This window comes from Paroedura picta, chromosome 2 (assembly GCF_049243985.1).
Source record: "Paroedura picta isolate Pp20150507F chromosome 2, Ppicta_v3.0, whole genome shotgun sequence".
Lineage (NCBI taxonomy): Eukaryota > Metazoa > Chordata > Lepidosauria > Squamata > Gekkonidae > Paroedura > Paroedura picta.
The window spans coordinates 2,074,327-2,093,870 of NC_135370.1; the positions used below are offsets into that span (position 1 = coordinate 2,074,327).

General features: G+C 51.7%; 2 protein-coding genes across 2 annotated transcripts in view; one reads left to right on the top strand and one right to left on the bottom strand.

The window, feature by feature from the left end:
- Nucleotides 1-3,117: 3,117 nt before the first annotated feature.
- On the bottom strand, nucleotides 3,118-13,221 carry LOC143828999 (alpha-aspartyl dipeptidase-like). Its single transcript, XM_077319211.1, has 8 exons — nucleotides 13,091-13,221; nucleotides 11,457-11,545; nucleotides 10,459-10,533; nucleotides 9,760-9,839; nucleotides 8,175-8,348; nucleotides 6,369-6,428; nucleotides 4,808-4,890; nucleotides 3,118-4,609 (listed from the first exon to the last, which is right to left on the bottom strand). The coding sequence occupies exons 1-8, from the start codon at nucleotides 13,186-13,188 to the stop codon at nucleotides 4,534-4,536; spliced, it is 735 nt and encodes a 244-aa protein (XP_077175326.1). The 5' UTR covers nucleotides 13,189-13,221; the 3' UTR covers nucleotides 3,118-4,533.
- Nucleotides 13,222-13,240: 19 nt separating this feature from the next.
- CYP20A1 (cytochrome P450 family 20 subfamily A member 1) overlaps nucleotides 13,241-19,544 on the top strand; it is a 33,036-nt gene continuing 26,732 nt past the window's right edge. The window contains exons 1-3 of the mRNA XM_077319209.1: nucleotides 13,241-13,351; nucleotides 15,070-15,119; nucleotides 16,339-16,505. Of these exons, the coding sequence (XP_077175324.1) occupies nucleotides 13,280-13,351; nucleotides 15,070-15,119; nucleotides 16,339-16,505 (289 nt within the window). The 5' untranslated portion in view covers nucleotides 13,241-13,279. The remainder of the gene's footprint in view (nucleotides 13,352-15,069; nucleotides 15,120-16,338; nucleotides 16,506-19,544) is intronic.

The window sequence follows — 19,544 nt, forward strand, 5'->3', positions numbered from 1 at the left end:
TATGCACAGAAGCTATAAAAGTTTGGAACATGGCAATTGCCAACGGTATTCACATAACAGCAGTACACATTGCAAGGAAACAGAACGTCTGGGCAGACGCCCTGAGCAGAGATGTCAACAAGCTGCAAGAGTGGTCCTTAATATCTCGATCCCTTACCCCAATTTTTCAACAGTGGGGGAAACCAGCAGCAGATTTATTTGCAACAACAGCAAATGCAAAATGTCATCAATTTTGTTCCGTGGGGGGGAGCGGATCCTGGGTCTCTGGGAGATGCTTTCCTACGGCACTGGGAAAAAGCCCTTTGCTATGCATTCCCTCCTTTCAGGTTAGTAGGGCGCGTAGAGGCCAAGATTTTGTCAGAGAACACGCATTGCGTTCTGGTGACACCCTTTTGGACCCAGAAAACCTGGTTTCTGACGCTTTACCAACTAGCCGAGGGTCAATTTGTTCACCTGCCTCTTCAGGAGGACCTGTTGCATTGGGCAACGCTTCTCCACCCCAACCCACGCCCCCTACATTTAACAGCTTGGCTCATAGGCCACAGGGTGCCCTATCAGTGAATCACATCTTAGAGTCCGCGAGAAGGCCATCTTATGCATCCAATAGAGGAGGTTTGAGGAATGGGCCTCCTCTTCAGGTCGTGACTCCCGTTCCTGTGCAGTGGCTGATATCCTGACTTACCTGACCTTATTGAAGCAATCTGGGCTGTCGAAGTCGTCTATTAAGGTCCACCTGGCCACTATATCGGCTTCACACATTTTCGTAGATGGCAAACCAATTTTTTCCCATCCTAAGTTACGCTTGTTTATGAAGGGTTTGAAGAACTTGTTTCCCACAGTTTCTCCTGTTATCCCCCAATGGACTTTATCCCTTGTTCTGTCTGCCCTCACCCCTAAACCCTTTGAACCTTTGGCAACAACGGATTTGTCGTTTTTATCATACAAAGTAGCCTTTCTGACTGCAATTAAGTCTGCACGTTGGGTGGGAGAGCTGGCAGGTCTTATCCATGGAGCCTCCTTTTTGGCAGATATTTCGGGACAAGGTTATTTTGCACCCCAGTGTGGCCTTTTTACCAAAGGTGGTTTCCAAATTTCACTTGGGGCAATCACTGGTACTCCCGGTTTTCTTCCCCAACCCAACTTCGCTGTTCGAAAAACAAATGCACACCTTAGATGTGAGGAGGTCTCTTCTTTTTTATTTGGACAGGACACAACAGTTCAGGAGGGATAAATCACTTTTTGTGTGCTTTAGAGACACTAATAAGGGGAACAAGGTGTCTTCTCAGACGATATCTCGGTGGATTGTTCAGGCTATCTGCTATGCTTACAGGTTGTCGAAGCTGGATTGTCCTTTGAAGGTCACCGGTCAGAGCTCAGGCAGCATCAGCAGCGTTCCCTGTGGGACTCCCGATGGCTGGTGTCTGCAGGGCAGCCACCTGGTCGGCGCCAGGGACATTTATAAGACATTATTCCCTGGATGTTGACGCTATGAGAGATGCGGCAGTTGGGCAAGCAGTACTCCAATCAATACTGTGCTCATAGCCCACCCCATCTCCACGGTGAGTGATCTTGCTAATCTCCCATGTGGGACTGCACAGAACCCACGAAGATGAAAACAGGGTTGCACTTAACTGTAACTGTTGTTCATTGAGTGGTCTTCTGTGCAGTCACACAACCCTCCCTCCATCCATCCCTGTTGGGCTGCTTGTATTGATTGATTTCAGCGGCAAGGGGAAAGGACTGAGGGGAGATTGCTAGCTCCTCCCACATCATGTTACTTTGGGTGGGAAAGTCACCCTCTGAGGGGAGGGGTGAACACTCTTGGGAGACTTTATTTTGCTTTGAGCTGGCTAGTTATTTCTCTGTAGCAGGCCTGTGATCTTTGCAGAACCCACGTGGGACTGCACAGAACACCACTCGATGAACAACAGTTACATGTAAGTGCAACCCTAGCTTCCTCTTCCTTCCATCTAGACACGTTGAACTGCACATACCCAGGCTGACCTCACAGAGAGAACTTTCTGGCTTCAACAGGCTGAGGCCTCCAAGGGCACCCTCCCCACACAGAGAGAACTTTCTGGCTTCAACAGGCCGAGGTCTTCAAGGGCACCCTCCCCACTGTGGCCTATTTGGTGTAGTGGTGAGGAGTGCGGACTTCTAATCTGGCATGCCGGGTTCGATTCTGCGCTCCCCCACATGCAACCAGCTGGGTGACCTTGGGCTCGCCACGGCACTGATAAAACTGTTCTGACCCAGCAGTGATATCAGGGCTCTCTCAGCCTCACCCACCCCACAGGGTGTCTGTTGTGGGGAGGGAAGGGAAGGCGACTGTAAGCCGCTTTGAGCCTCCTTCGGGTAGGGAAAAGCGGCATATAAGAACCAATTCTTCTTCTTCTTCTTCTTCTTCTTCTTCCTCTTCCTCTTCCTCTTCTTCTTCTTCTTCTTCTTCTTCTTCTTCTTCTTCTTCTTCTTCTATGGCACAGCATTTCCCACAGACCTCTGTGGGCCGAGGGGAGGGGTGCCATTTCCCCAGGTCCTTCGCTGCCGTCTGGAGGAGACATTTCATCCAGTCGTCTTCTTCAACGTGCTCTCCGGAATTCAGTAGTTTTTCCTCTCTTCGCTTCTGCGGCCCAACAGAGCAGTATCTCAAAAAATGTATCCTCAAGCGACAAATATTCTCGGTCTCTTGTGTCTTGGAGACTTTCATGATGTTGGATCTTGTCCCGGCTGACGCTCCAGTCCTCAGGCTTGAACCAACAGGAGTTTGGGGGCTCCAAGCAGCCCTTTGGGAACTGGCTCCCTGTGCAACAAGCAAGCCGATGCCTGCAAGAGCTCCACAGAACAGGCCCCACCCAGCTGTCCACTGCAGGGCTTCGAAAGGAAAGAATTGGAGTAGGGCAAGCCATTTGGGGGGGGGGGGCTGCCACCTGTCACTCTCCCACTCAGCTTCTCAAATAAACAGGCTAGTCGTGTTTAGCAAAAGTGATTTATTGGAGAAAATAAAGCTGAGGATACTTCTTCTCGAGACTCATTTGCAGTATCCCTACAGATCAATCTATTCCCCCTGAGCCCCACCATGTCACGCCGTACCCCCCCCCCACTTGGGAAGGCCACCTCCCCAGTTTCCCGGTCACACCAACCGCCAGACCCCACGGCTCCAAGGACAGTGTCGCAGGTAGCCCTGAAGCTCCTCCCGATCCTTATCTGTCAACAGAAAATTAACCCACAGCCCACCCCAGGGTTTCATGAATCCCTGGAAGGGTTTCCCAAATTTATCAGGTGATGTATATATATGGTCCTGTCAACCCCCCATGCTCTGCATGATTGTGCCACTTCTGGGGTTCCTCAAACCCTAATTTCAGGGGTTTCTCAATGGTAAGAGAGTTGAGAAAGGCTGGCCTACAGAGAGAGCAAAGTGAAACCATAAACAACCCCATCCAAAAATTCCCCAGCTCAGCAAATGGGCACTCCAACCGCCCTGCAGAGAACATAAGCATGCAAACAGTAATGAACATGGCAGGAGCTGATGCCAACAAAGATCCTGACCCTGCCCTCCGCTCTTCCCCTTGCCCAGGTGGGCTCTCTTGCAAGGCCTGGAGGCCCTTCTTTCTGTCACCTGAAGGACAGCTCAATGTACCTCCTCCATGGGCAAGACCTTGCTCTAAATGACACAGCCAAACCCCCAGCAGGCCTTTTCCACTAGGTGGGGAGCTATCAGAGTCTACTTCAACAGAACCTACACTGTAGAAGGGGAATACTGCAAGTGGCACTACCAAGTCATAGCACGTGCAGCCTCTCCCCCCCCCCCCCACGCACACCCAGCCGTTCTTTGAGCCGGTGGTTCAAAAGGGCAGAGTTACAAGGTAGTTGCAAGAACAGGAAGTGGACGCACAAATCAAATGGCAAACCCCTGGGACCCACATTCACCCACTTCCTGATCCACTCTGGAGTGGGGACTCAGAAATTCGGAAGCCCCGCTCTCGCCTGATGAGCTACGTGTCTCTTCTGCAGAAGGGCAGCTTGCAGGAGACCTGCCATGTCCACATGAAATCATTGGGTCTGCTTAGTTCTGCAGAACTTTTCATTTCTTGTTTTCAACGTTTTTGCTTAAGCAAAAGTGCAAGACTTTCCCAGCCAGACTTTTAGAGGTGATCTGGGGACCCTGTTCTGGTTGCTCTACCCCACCATTACTGCAATCTTCCACTCAGGCAGCACTCAAAAGCAAGGTGCTAGACGGACATTACAACCACTGAGTTAGAAATCCCTCCTCTGTGGATAGTGTTGGCTCAGGGAGGGGTGAAGGGAAAACACTGTGTATACTCTTGAAAGTCAGGCTGGTGGGTATGCATCTCCTAAGCGTTATCAGCAAGAGAGATTCTGAAGCTCAGCTTGGGGAAGCCCAAACACCACCCAGAAGCCAGGCCCAAGAGTTTAAGAACCAGGGACAACCGCAGTGGGGAGGGCAAAAATGGGGGGGGGGGGGCATTTTGATATCCATTCAGCAGGCAGCCTGGTTTGGACATGACAGATGTTTTAACACTTCTTGGGACCCTCAGCCAGCAGGAAGCTGAAATCCATTCCTGGTTTATGTTCCACCGGGGAATTCCCTCTAAACAAAGAGAGAATGAGCATGTTGAACTTTGCAAATGGAAAAAGGTAGTAGTAGTAGGGGACAACAAATGGAGAATACACTAAGACTTGCACCTCCTCTCCCCTGCTGCGTAAGCCCTAAAACCGGTGTTTTAGTAAGCAAAATTTCACTATTTCCCCGTCAACTGGTCAAAGGAACACATCTCTTGTGGTTTACCTGACAAACAGCCGAGCCCCAGTTTTTCCTTGCAGGGTAGCCTTGTTCCCTTCCACCAGCAGCAGAGACCCTTCCCGCAAGCCCTTGGTTGGGGGAAGAAGAACAGGATGTTAAGTCAGCTCCAATGTATCAGCGCTGCCACCACCAAGGTTCATCCTCATGACCAGGTTTCCACCAGGCCACAGCCCAATGACTGCAGCTTGAAGATGAACCGAGGTGGGAGCACCCCGAGGAAAACACCGCGGCACTTTCCCGGCAAAGGCCAAATCCTGCCAGGGCCTGGCCAAACCTGCGTTCTGAACTTGTCAAATGGGAGCGCCTGGTTTCTCTCAGCGCATCGTCTATCGTTTTTGAATTTGGGGAGGGGGAATTCATTGTCTCTAGTGGAGACTTCAAGACAGCCAGTCTGGTGTCACACTTCACAGTATCAGGTAAGTTTCGGGAAGGTGCAGTTCAAATCGTCTGTCACAAAACTCGCTGTGGTGGTGAGGAGAAATCAGAGGGCAGGACGTGCGTCCCTCGACAAATTCAGTGGTGAAGTGGTCAGAGGGTCCCTCTAGGGGGACCCAGGTTCAAATCTCCACTTGGCCATGGAAGCTCGCTGAGTGACCCTGGCCCAGCCGCAGACGGTCAGCCCAAGTTCCCTCACAGGTTTCTTATGAGGATGGAGAGGGGGAAGGGAGCGTTAGGTGAGCCGCCTTGGGAAGAAAGCTGGGGTATAAATGGAGTAAATAAATATTTTTACAGTTGACCAAGCCACTATCGTCTGTTTACAGAGTTTCCTTGGTTCCAAATTGGCAGGATCTTTTTTGCTTTAGGATGCTTAGGGCTGATCCTGCCTTGAGCAGGGGGGTGGACTAGATGGCCTGTATGGCCCCTTCCCACTCTAGGATTCTGTGATTCTATGATCTGTTCATACACCAGCATCCCAACCATCACGGCTTCAGTTGTGTGTGTGTGTGTGGTTGCTTTGTTGCTTTGTTGCTTTAGCTGGGGGCAGAGGTATGGTTTTGCACCTCTGGCTTGTTTCACTTTGCGCTGTGCCTTTGATCTGTTATATAGGCTAATAATTGCTAAGGTTGTGTTGACAGTCCGGAGCCAGGAGATGAAGTGTTGTCTGTAGCTCCACCTTGGGTGCTGACCGTGGCACCTGAGGGTAATGTCTGGGCCACTGGTTCCCTCAAGCAAAGAGTGAGCCTGGCTGTTCTATGTTTTCAGACGTCCCTGGGGGTGGGACGGCTGGGAAAGTAGGTTCCTAACAAACCAGTTTCAACGAGAAGTCTCATGAGCTTTATAACACTTTATCAATGGGCTGCTTTTGTGGACATGCCTGGCCTGTTTCACTGAGAAGTGGGTGGGGAAGTGACAGATATGTTCTGTCTGCTGATGTGAAGAGCCACCTTGCCACCCACCCACCCACCCATTCCGGAGTCAAGCTACCAGCAGGGCTCAGGCTGTGACTGGGCAGGACACTTTCTGGCACAGGCCAAGTGGAGCCCAATCAAAATAGTAAGCAAAAAGAACCTAAAATCCCACAGATGCTTGGATTTAGAAAACTCACCAGTACCGGAGGGGTGTTTGGTTCTTCGTGATACTGAAGAATCCTTTTCTCTCGGGTTTCCTGCAATGATGGTTTCAATTGATTAATTATTACATTTATATTCCTCCCTCCCCTGATTCTAAGGGAGGTTCACATGAAACACCATACAACAAATTCAGTAGTTATGTCAAATGGATAATAACAGTAATAATACTAACAATAAACAGAGAGAATAACATTAGCAGAATAACAGTTTAACAGACCCGTGGCTGGTCAGTTCAGGTGTATGGATTCACCAGGTGGGGGCCAGGACAGAGAAGGCTCCGGCCCTGGTTGAGGTCAAGCGAGCTTCCCTGGGGTCAGGGGATCACTAGCCGCTTGGAGGTGGCAGAGCGTAAAGCTCTTTGAGGGACGTAGGTAGAGAGGCGGTCCTTCAAGGACACTCTGTGTGTGTGTGTGTGTGTGTAAGGAAGATCTTTCTGAATGAAAGAATCAAGGTTCCCAAAAGAGAAGCGACATGCCTTCACTGGGAGCAAAACTTTAGTCTACAAATCACCGTATGAAGGAAACACGGGATTATACTTAGCTGCGGCTTTAATAAATCCTGCACATCATGCAGAGATGTGTGAAGGCCAGCAGCAGATACACAAGCTGTTCATAAACCTACTTTTTAGAACATCTTAATCCCTTCCTCACAGGAAGGCGATTAAGGGGTTGGAACACTTTTCCTGTGAGAAAAGACGAGAGCAGGCTTCCCCCAACATTTTAAAGCCTATGGTCGCCTTTGGAATTCTGAGACAGAATTCAGAGACAAAATGGCTGACAAAGGAGGTGGAGCCAACTACAAAATGGCTGCCACATTCACCTTCAGTCAAACATGTGAAGATCCTTGTGCTGTGTGAGCAGCTAATATCAAAGCAATGTTTTTTTTTTAATTTGCACAGCCAAACAAATCACCACTGGCCAATCAGATGCGTTGTTGGTCATAAACTGTTTTGGCAGATTTCTTGTAACAGATCAAGCTCTGTCTGCTGCCGCATGAAGAAACCTCTTGAGAAACAGGAGTAACAAACCTGGGAGCTGATCAGCATCTGCTTGGATGAATTTCTATTTCACAGTCTACTCAAGGCTGCTTGGGATGTCCACATGAGAGAAGAAGAGCTGTTGTTGTTTTTTTAATTCCGCTTTTCTCTACCCAAAGGAGTCTTAAAGTGGCTTACAAAGAGACACCCTGTGAGGTAGGTGGGGCTGAGAGAACCGTGACTGTCCCAAGGTCACCCAGCTAGCTGCATATGGAAGAGGAGGTGTGGGGATTCTGCAGATTAAAGGCTGCCTGTCTTTAACCCCTATACCACACTGGATGTTAGTTTGCTCAGAGCGTAAAATTGCTGGCACTTAATTTGTGAAGCTTATGTGTATTTCATCCATTTCATGGAGCCTTGTGTTGTGTTTTGGTTTTGCTCCTACATTGTTCCAACACTGTGCTCGTGGTTAGTGCTTAGATCAGGTTCCTGGGTGTGCAAGGCCTCATGCTGAAGGGGAGATCCTGGAATCGAACCCGAGACCTTCTGCAGTCAGAGGATGGATTCTGCCTGAGGCCCTGACTCAACCCAGGTGGGTCTGCACAGCGCTCGAGTTCCTAAGTGTGCACATCCCTCTTCCAATAGCAGGCCAAACAACAGGTAAGCATCCTAAGTAGGCCCAAAGGGAACAAACGACCATCCCAAGAGTAGGCTTCCTTTAGGCCTGACAAGCTTTGAGAAGGGCGTTGGGCCTCCACAGAAATGGCACAAGACTGAGGCTAAAGGTGGGCTGAAAAGACATTACCCCCATGTGGGTGCTGTTGACATCTGGGTCCAAGTAATGCGGGTTGATGTTGAAAGGAACCAGACCGAGGGCCGTCAAGGAAGGGGGGTACACAATGGGCATGTCGTTGGTCGTGTTGATGCTGATCGTGGCCACGTTGGTTCCTGCGCTGGATCCCACGTATGGGATCCCGTCCTGCAATACACAACACACTTCACCTTAGCTTGCTTTCTTTTCTTAGAGAAAGACTTCTCAAGCTTATGGAAACATGGATTAAAAGAACACTCAGCATGCAAAAGCCTCCAGACCTCACAAAGGTCTCTGCTTGTTGTCAGTGCTCGGTCAGCTCTTCGTTTGCTTCTCTCCCTCTCTTAATTTCTATCCGTTTCATTCTCTCTTTCTCTGTACTCCTCTGTCTTTTTTCCCTCCTTTCCTTCCTTCCTTCCTTCCTTCCTTCCTTCCTTCCTTCCTTCCTTCCTTCCTTCCTTCCTTCCTTCCTTCCTAGCACTCTTTTCCCTCTTTTTTCTTATCTCTCTCTCTTTTTCTGTCCCCTCTCTCTCTTTCTACCTCTCTCTTTGCTGTTTTCCCCCCTCCCGCCATGCTAGCACCCTTTGTATCAGCTACAACAGGCTTTACTTCTAATAAAAGAATAAAGCATCATGGCAAGAACACGGGACAACAGGATCCTGCCCCTTGACGTTCATAGATCGTTTACAGGCTGTTATAATAGACACATTCACACTGGATGCGCCATACATGAGTGTTCAGCTTCAACTCTCCGTACTGTCAGAGGCTTTCCTTACGCCCACAAGTAGCCTGCATTGCCTGTGAGCACTGAGGCTGCCGCGGATCCCCTGTCTTTCTGAGGCGGCCTCTGGAGATCCCCAAGGATCTCCTATATCCTCTCTTCCACCAAAGCTCTGCCTCAGACCCCCCTCTGATACCAAGTCTCTCTCAGGCTGTCCCGCTCCCTCCGACCTCTTCCGCTCCCCCTCGGACTAACTGTCCCTTCCGAATTCTCCCTTCGAGAATCCTCCCAGGCCCTACAGAGCTGCCTTTGGGCTCCCAGCTCAGGGGAAACACTGACTCCAGTCCAGAACATGCCTTGCAGAGAAAAAGGTTGGCTGCTTTGTGGGACAGGGTGCTGGACAAGATGGACCATCAATCTGATCCAGCAGGGCTCTTCTTATGTTCTTATATGGTTCTATCAGAATCAACTTGGGAGTCCCCAAGTTGGTCCTTCATGGGTTCTACTGAACCTGAAAGCGTTGTAGGGCATAAGCGCCACCTAACAGCTGCACAAAACAAGCAACTGGTCCTAAGTTTCTACTGTCGGGACCTCTTGCTTGCATTAGCCCTGTGGAGACAAATCTCCCACCATGTAGCAATCACAGGAGATTGATTGCTCAGGTCTGCCAAGACCTCCCCCTTCATGTGGCAGTCAAGGCACTGGATAAGAGACCTCCAGGAGCAGCCCAATCACAGCACAGACCCCAAATGCCTGGAAGTACCAACAGCATTGTAAAGTTTGACTACAACACAACTATGCTTCCGGGACATCCTCTTGATGTCTTTCCTACTGCATACCGTAGGGTTGTTGTCCTACCTCAAGGATTCTTTTCCTGATTGGCTGTATTAGATCGTTGTCATAAAGATCTTTCAAAAGGCGAAAGGTGTTGCCACCACCTGCAGGAAAAAGAAGTCTGGTTGGCTCGGAAGCTGGCCAGTTGTGTCAACGCAGGCCCTGGAGAGCCAGTCCCAGCAAGAGCTGCCGTCCCTGTCCAGATGGCTGCGGCTCAAGAGCAGAGCACATTCTCGGGTGGTCAGGGTGGTAGAAAACACCGTCAAACTACCGCCAACTTACAGTGAGTTCAAAGGTGGTTTGCTGTTGGCTGCCTCTAGGCCGCAATCACGGTCTCCCATCCAAATACTAGCCAGGGTGGACCTCTTTAGGTCCCAAGATTCCCAACCAAGGGTCCAGGGAGCCCTGGGGTTTACACGAGAGCTCCCCAGCAGCCTTTCCCAGAAGTCCCGATGGCCGCTGACATCTCTGGAGCCCCGTTCCCCTGATGCTCTGCAGCAGGGATTCCCTGCCAGAATCAGTGCCCCAATCTGTTGTGAGAGCGGAATGAAGATTTCTGCCTGGCGGCCTCAGTTTTTCTTGCCAGTGAAGGGGAACCATCTGAGACTTCGCTCAGGAACCAGCAACCCTGGATTTCCGTTTCCTTTTATTGTTATGGAGGGCGTGATTTAGTGAGGGGTGCTCAGAAAAAGCCCCCCCTCCCCCGAAGGGGCTCTTATTTACCGATAAATATTGCTTCCGCTTTCCTTACAGCTTCTCTAGGATCAGAAGATTCGTGAATACTGTCAAGTCCGTAGCCTAGGAGGAAAAGAGGAGATGCTGACAAGAAACGGAAACAAGAACGGGCGGACCCCCCCCTGCTTTTCCAGGATGCGTGTGCTGGTGAGCACCCCTTTTTCCCATCCCCGTGGGGGGCAGGGGACTGAACGCTTCCTGGTTTCTGGGGCCTTGGATCCCACTTGAGACTAAGTCCAATTGACTTCTGACTCCTCAGAGGCAATACAAGGTATTTTGTTGCCCCTGACAAGATCACCTGTTCCCTCCTGGTCCCAGATGGGTTGGCCAGAGCATCGCCCTTCTGTTTCTTCCCACTGACCGGGGGACTCAAAATCAGGATTAAAGTGCAGTTTAGAACCACGGGGCTTTTCTGCACAGGTGTTTATCCGGGACATAAAGCGATGTAGTATTGAATGGATGGAGCAAAACACATGTGGAGCAGACACACACAGCCCTCCCCCAAAGCCACAGGAACACACAAGGAAATTGAGGATGTGGAAAAGGCCCTGGTTTGTGTGAGGAGCAAACAAACCCCAGTTTGCCTGGGCCCTCCACGCTGGACACTGCTGTGAACTGAAGGCTGGTCTACAGGAGGGTGCCTGACCTGTGGCTCTCCAGCTGTCCAGGGACTACAATTACCATGAGCCCCTGCTAGCATGCTGGCAAGAGCTCATGGCAATTGTAGTCCATGGATATCTGGAGTGCCACATTTCGATTTATTAACGGCCGCTCCTGGACCATGCCAGCCAGTGGCGGTTTACAAAAGGACAATAAAACAAAGATCAGCGGCCTAAAACCAGTCAATACTCCCCAATCACCCAACCAGTTCCAGCATGCACGTCCCTGTTGCTGGGATCCTCCTTGAGCATCCGGGAGAAAGGCAGAGTGTGAATAACTCCGTTTGTTTTTCTTTACCTCCTAGGCCAATCAGTGGCAATGCTTACCGAAACTTTCAAACTTGTCTCTCGCCATCTTGGCATAAGCCTCTCGGTCATTCAGGGCATAGGGAACAAACAAAATTCTCTTCACGTTCCTGAGAAAGACAACGCAGTCACGGCACTTGCAAACAATCTCTCAGCAGCTACGGTTCTGGTATTGACCCTTTTGCAGCCTGGGCCTATCTGGAGGCATCTCTCCCAGTACATCCCCCAAAGGGCACTACGCTCTGCAAACATCAATTTGCTGGTGATCCCTGGCCCCAAGAATGAATTGCCTGGTCTCGACTGGAGCCAGGGCCTTTGCAGCTCTGGCCCCAACCTGGCGGAACGGCTGCAATCTGGGCTCTGTCTAAGTTCTGCAAGGCCCATAAAACCTTCCTTCAGACCTACGGCTGAGGCCAGGGCAGTCCAAAGCTTTAAAGGACTCCCCCCATCTCCTCCTCCTTGGCTCCCCCTACTTATAGATGTCGTGTCCAGTCTGGGGTAGCTGGTGGAGGGTGCAAAGGGGGTGGGGATGGGAACTTTAAATTGTATTTTATTCTACTTTCATTATTGTAACTGATTATTTTATTGAATGTGCTGATTTTTTTGACTGGAGCTCAGTGGTGCTTTGTTGGTTTTCAAGGTGTCCCTGGACTCAAACTTTGTTCTTCTGCTTCACACCAACATGGTTGCCCTCTGGAATCTATTTGGGGATCAATCGTAATCCCAGGAGATCGCCAGCGGCCACCCGGAGGCTGGCAAACCTAGCCAAGAAGCTCTCCCCTGCTTGCTCCCAGCCAGGCCACCTTGCAAGGCGGTTGTTATAGGATGGTGAGACAAAGGAAAGCAGAGCCATGTAGAACATCTAGATCAGGGGTAGTCAAACTGCGGCCCTCCAGATGTCCATGGACTACAACTCCCAGGAGCCCCTGCCAGCATTTGCTGGCAGGGGCTCATGGGAATTGTAGTCCATGGACATCTGGAGGGCCGCAGTTTGACTACCCCTGATCTGGATCTTTGGAAGAAGGGCAGGAAGAAAATGCAACACAGAAATAAAGGCCCAGCACAGAACTGTGGTTCCAGCCCAATACGCGCCCAGACGAACCTGAAGATCTACAAATGCTAAGATCTAACTATGCTGGTGGCCCCTGGCCCTAAAGAACTGCGACCGGCCTGTGACGGAGCAATCAAGGTGCTCAGGGCCTGCAGAAGGGCGCTCTTCCACCAGGCACCCGGCCCTGGCTAGGATGCACAATCTGCACGCACGCGCAGCCCTGCCGAGCCCTGGGATCGAGTTTTCCGTTATCATTCTGCATTGTTACAGTTTATATTATATTCCGATTTTAACATTCTTGCAGAATTCCACGTGGTGCTCCGCCCTGGGCCGGGGGGCGGAGAGGAGGGCTGGGCGGAGCTCCCCAGCCCAGCCCAGCCCAGCCACGCGGCGGCTCCAGGGGGGCGCGGCTCCGCGGACTCCAATTCCCGTCATGCCCTTCCCGCAGGGCCCGTGGGCAGGGGCTGCTGGGAATTGTAGTCCGCGAACATCTGGGCGGCCCCAGGCCGGCCGCGCCGCTCTCCAGCGAAACCTTCTTCCCGGGAGAGAAAGCGGCGACCCCCCCCGCCCCCCCCCCCGCCCCGGAGGCAGGACTCGCACTCACGGCCCCAGGAAGGCGCGCAGGTGGGGCTGGCAGTGCTCCAGGTAGCCCCCGCCGTGCAGCGTCGAGTTGGAGACCAGCAGCAGCCGCCGCTTCGCCATCGCCCCGCCCGGCAAGCCCCGCCCGCCCCGCGAGGTCCGGCCCAGGAAGGACCCCCCCCGCCTCCCCCCCCCCCGTCCGTCCGGAGGCAGCATGCTGGACTTCGCCCTCTTCGCCGCCACCTTCCTGCTCCTGCTCGTGGGCGCCGTCCTCTACCTGTGCCCGGTAAGGGCCCCCCCCACCCCCAGGCCCCCAAGGAGGGACCCCCCCGCCCCCGGGAGGGAAGCGCCGCTGGGAGTGAGTCTCGCCCCCAGACCCCAGGGAGCCTCCCAGGTGGGATCCCCCCCGCAAGCCCAGCGCTGCACAACTTGCTTTCCCGGGGGGGAAGGGCTGCTTGGACGGGGCTGCCCCGCCATTGCTCCCCATTGAGCTCCCCGGCTCCACCCCCCGAAGCTCCGGGAGTTCCCCCGCCTGGAGCTGGCACCCAGCCCCCCCTGGTGCCCACACAGGTAAACCTCGCCTTTCTGCACATCCTTCCCTCTCCTCTTTTTTTATCCACACAGGAACCCTGCGAGGGAGGCTCGTCTCCTTCCGGGGCTTCCCAGACCCGCCTCGCCCGGCCTCTCACGGGGGGGGGGGGGCAGCCTGGGAGTTCTCCGCGGGTTCTGCCTGATTTGGCCCCCATAATAAGCTAAGCAGCCCCTCAGATATGCCGGACCGTGGCCTCCGATGGCCTTGAACGTCAGAACCAAAACCTTGATCTGCAAGCTCATTCTACCACCTCCACCAAGCCAAGCTACTTGCACCCTACCTGGCCCCAGAGCACCTGGCCACAGTGATCCATGTGACGGTCACCTCCAGGCTGGACTTCTGCAACTCGCTCTACGCAGGCCTGCCCTTAGCCTTGACCCGGAAACTACAGCTGGTCCAAAACGCAGCGGCCAGGGTCCTCACAGCAACACCGTGGAGCAGCGGTCCCCAACCTTCTTCTGGTCAAGGACCGCCACCGGGGCTGGGGGAGAGCCGGTGGCCCAGGCGCCATGCATGCGCAGCGGCTGCCCGTAAACGCGCATGTGCAGTTGCCGCACATGCACGTTTCCGCCACCAGGTGGCACTAACGCATATGCGCAGAGTTGCAATGCACGCGCGTTTTCACCAGCAGGGGCGCAAACGAGCATGTGTGTTTGCGTGCCGGCAGCAACGCCTGCCTCTTCCCCCTTCTCAATGAGCAGCTAGCCGGGCCACTTCGCTCGCAGCCTGGCAAGCTTCTTGCTGTGGGGGGGAGGGGGAGGGGTAGGCGGGCGCGGCCGGTGGCGGCCCGGTACTGTGCCCTTCGCGGTACCGGGTTGTGGACCAGGGGTTGAGGACCCCTGCCGTGGAGGTCCCACGCCTGCTAATATAATAATAATAAACCTACTACAAATAATAATAATAATAAAAATACAACCACGGCTATTACTAATAATCAACCATCCCAAATCACATCTATCACGGCTCTGAGAACTGCAGCCCAGATGTTCTTCTCACCTGGTCGAATCCACTTATCTGGCCCTAAGCCCCACTGCCTATTGTTGGCCCTGCTGCTGAGTGGGGCGGCCCAGGCTAGTCCGGTCTCATCGGGTTTCAGAAGCTCAGCAGGGCCAGCCTGGATGAGGGCCTGGGAGTCCTGAGGGGCCCAGGATGGCCTGATCTCATCACATCTCAGAAGCTAAGCAGGGTTGGCCTGGGCAGGACTTGGATGGGAGACCACCAAGGAATTCCCAGGTCACCCTGCAGAGGCAGGCAATGGCCAATTGTCTCGTGCCTTAAAACCCATGAGGAGTCTCCTTAAGCTGGATGCTGCTGGATATCCCTTTCCACCACCTCTGCTGAATAGACACATGTAGAATTGTGCAGTTAGTCACAGTTGACTGAGGTTTTCAACCCCCCCCCTTCTTTTCCAGGCTTCCAGGCAGGCTTCAGGTATCCCAGGTGTGACACCGACGGATGAAAAGTAAGTGTGTTTTTTTGTAGGGGTCTGTAATACATATTCTTTTCCTCTCCCTAATGCACACAGGAACTCTGCCAGTCTCACGTTCCTGTTAAGGATCTGAGCTTGTATGCCCAAGGCCTGGGAAAGAGCAAGGCTTAATCATGGTAAAACAGCTCCCTGAAAACGGGGGAGATACCCAACTGAAAAAGATAGAGCAGATCAAAAGAGCACAAAGAAACAGAAAGGGAGCATGATGCGGTCGATAAATGACAGTTAGAGCGGTTCCTCAGTGGAACAGGCTTCCTCGGGAGGTGGTGGGTTCTCCATCTTTGGAAATTTTTAAGCAGAGGCTGGAGAGCCGTCTGATGGAGAGGCTGATTCTGTGAAGGTTCAAGGGGGTGGCAGGTGACAGTAGATGAGCAATTGGGATGTGAGCGTCCTGCATAGTGCAGGGGGTTGGACTAGATGACCCATGATGTCCCTTCCAACTTTATTATTCTGTGATTCTACAGTAAAACTGTGCAAATGGGTTTAAGGCAGTTGCTCATGGCCATAATTCACATAATCCCGCTAAACTGGCACTATTAAAGACTTGAGAAACCACAGAAACCAGGAAGATAACCAACTTAATCTTGGGGGCTTGAATTCAATACTCCTTATGTAAAACCTGTTGCTTTGAGCCACTAGTGCATGCTTGTGCCAAGACTCATTTGGCATTCTGTTTTATTGCATTTGGCAGGGGTTTATTTTATTGTTACGTCTGCAAATGTATCCTGTTTTGGATTTGTTTCTAGAGTAAATGACTGGTGTTATGCTTTATGCACATGCCTGAATTTGTTCATTTGTATATTGCATAATCCAATGTACATCTGCTATTTAGCGGTACAATCCAAAAGAGATTTTCTTGAATAGTGTGATTCTGAGTAAACGGGTTTAGGATGGCTCTCTTACAGTGCAACCCTAAGAAAAATTGCTCCAGTGTAAGCCCATTGATTTCAGTGGTCTTAGAATGGGTTAAACTCTCCCTGGGATTGCACTGTTAATTAGGGTAATGCCTAGGAGTGCTGTGGATGGCAACAGATTATGGCAAAGCCCGGGAGTTCTGGTGAGCAGGAAGTCCCAATGAGCCTGCTGTTGGGCCCCTCTTGGACTGGTGCTCTGAATGCGCAGGAAAGGTAACGGCCTGACCTGCCCTTTGACTCCTTGCCGTCCAGTGATGGTTCTCCTGCTTCCTTCCTAGAGATGGGAACCTCCCTGATATCGTCACCAAGGGCAGCTTGCATGAATTCCTGGTAAACCTCCACGAGAAGTACGGGCCGGTCGTCTCCTGCTGGTTTGGGCGGCACCTGGTCATCAGCCTGGGCTCCATCGATGTCTTGAAGCAGCACATCAACCCCAACAGGACCTGTGAGTCTGGGCGGAAACTCCTCCCTAAAATAAACATTGCGTTTCCAAGAAGGCCTCCCTGTGGAAATCTACATTTTGGTGAAACCAGAGTTTATTCCTCTGGTTTCTTAGGTTTCCGTTTGCAAAGAGAGAGCTTTAATACTTTTATTTACATCACATGTACCCCACCTTTCTCACCAATGGAGACCCAAAGGAGTGCACAACATTCTCCACTGCTTTATCCTCACAGCAACCCTGTGAGGTAGGGTAGGTTGAGGGTGTGTTACTGGCCCCAGGTCACCCAGCAAGCTTCCCTGGCAGAGGGGGGGGGGGTTCGAATCTGGGTTTCCCAGATTCTAGGCCAGGGGTGGCCAAACTGTGGCTCTTCATGCTGGCAGGGGCTCATGGGAATTGTAGTTTGTGGACATGTGGATCTAGGAAGCTTATATTTAATTTATATTGGGTCCTGGCTACCTGAGGGACCACTTATCTGCTTATGCCCCCCCGCAGCCTGGCCTCAACCAGGACCAGGACCAGGCCACAACTTGGTGGAACAAACTCCCAGTGAGCAAAGACCCTTCTCCCTCTCCTCTTTTACCCCCCACAAAGAACTGCTGACGTAGAATGAGCTGAGAAGGTGAAGATTTTCCCATTATCATTCTAAACCAGATGTTATTCATTGTTGACCCAATTTCAGCCCAAAGTGATCCAAGGACGGGGGTTTCATGCAGTGGATTTCCTTCCATTAATGACCCGTCTCTGAAGTGCTAAAGCGTGGTGCTGCTGTAGCACGGAAGGTGCTATACCGGTATTGCGCTATACTCCTCAACTTAAAAAATCCTCCGAGGAGGAGGGTCACACGGTGAAAACGGGTGGTGGGAGGAAGGGGCCATGTCGGAAGCACTATGGACATTTCAAACAGCGCACCACTGTGATTCGGAAGGGGGTAGGAAATGGAGGGAAGCCACTTCCCTGAAAAATGGATCTACCACAGTTTGTTAACTCCACGCAGGCAGGTTTGTGTGAATGCGTAAAGAAATTCCTCTAGCAGCCAGTTACTAAAATGGGTCTGTCTGAAATGGCAGGGGAAAAATCCCTTCACAACCGGTTACTAAAATGTAGTACAAAGGAAGTTTGACATTATTGGGGGGGGGGGGGGGAATTGATTGACCATTTTGTCATTCACTGTTTATGATCTTATTTGGCTGTGGTAAGCATGTTGTCACCCGCCCTGAGCTAGACAGGTGAGTGGGTGGGTTATAAAAATAAAGATGTATTTATGTATTTAAAATGGCCTGCCCGATTGGTCCAAGGTCCCCCAAGGAGTTTCATGGCAAAGGTGGTGGGGATTTGAACCCAGGCCTCTCAGGCCCTCATTCTGTAGGGAAATCTCTGGAGCCTAATTTGAGTATCTATGATTCCAGGAGGGAGGGAGGGGGCCTGAAAGCTCAGCCCCCCCCCCCCCCCCCCCCGTGTGTGAACAGTTGAACAGTCTTCTTCTTCTTCCTCTCTGCCTCTCTCCTGGGGTGAGGACTGTTACTGTGGTAAAGTTAATTTGAAGAAATCAACATGCAAATAATGATTAAACTCGGCTTCAGCTTTCTTAATATAAATACGTGTGCTGCATGATATCCTCATCCACTATGAAGAAATGTCAGACTGTGCTAAATTAGAGGAGGAAGGTGGGAGATCCTGCCTCTGGTGAGTGCTGGGAGATTTCCCCAGGAGAAGAGAGAGGCTGCCCCATCACTGACCCATCCAGCCACTCTGGCTACTGGGTCACCCTGGAAGCACCCAGCAGGATCTGTTCAGTGAAGAGATGGAAGTGCCATCAAGACCCAGTTGGGCCAGTTGCAATGTCTTGTCTAGCCTACCTTTCAGGGTTGTTGTGGGGGTAACATAGAGGAAAAGTGAACAGTGGGAACCATTTTAGGTCCCCATTGGGGAGAAAGGCAAGGACTTAGGGGTGAGCGGTTCGGTGCGGTTTGGCCGCCTTAGCAATCACCGAAGCCCGAGGGGGCCAGCACTGCTAGGGTGAGGTATAATAAATGAAGTCAATAAAATAGCTAGGCCACGATATATGAGGCCAAAACAGACAAGCATAAGTTCAAGGCCGGCACCACTCTTGGCCACTGAAGCCTCTTCTGCTTCCGAAGGGAGCACAGGGAGACCTTCAGCCCCAAGGCCTCAAAATTTACCTGCCAAAGTCACAGCAGGATAGAAGGTTACGTTTTTCTCCTGACGTCTTTTGAATAGATGTTTGCCTTTTAAAAAGGAACCTGGCGTTTAGTGCGCCTGTCCTTTCTTAGGGAGAGAAAGGCTGCAAAATTCGTGAGGCAAGCCGGCTTGCCAGAGAGAGAGAGAATGCAGAGGGATTTTGGGGGGTGGGGGGGTGACCAAGCGGCTAGGCTTGTGTCATGCAAGATTCAAGAGCCATTTCTGGGCCAGAGACCGGCCGATTGATAGAAGGCTCCTTTTGCAGGGACAGCAAGAGCAAAGCACAAATGACTTCTCCGATATTGAAGGTTTAGGATCTGAGAGGATTCCTTGGCTCAGGAGTAGCCTGGAGGCTTCATGATCTGAAATCTGTAGTGGCAGAACTGAGGTAATGTCAATGCATCTGAAGAGGCGCATGAAAGCTTAGGGCCAGAATTAAACGTCGTTGATCTTAAAGATGCCGCTGGATTCACACTTTGGGTTGGTAACTTTGGGCGCTTGTAGGAATACTCAGGAACAGTGAGTTGTGTCAGCAAACAAGGCAGCTCTCTGCCCCAAGGAGCTTCCAGTCTAGAAGGAGAAGAGTTGGTTCTTATATGCCGCTTTTCCCTACCCGAAGGAGTCTCAAAGCTGCTTACATTCGCCTTCCCTTTCCTCTCCCCACAACAGACACCCTGTGGGGTGGGTGAGGCTGAGAGAGCCCTGATATCACTGAAGAAGGAGAAGAGTTGGTTCTTAGATGCTGCTTTTCTCTACCCGAAGGAGTCTCAAAACAGCTTACAGTCGCCTTCCCATTCCTCTCCCCACAACAGACACCCTGTGGGGTGGGTGAGGCTGAGAGAG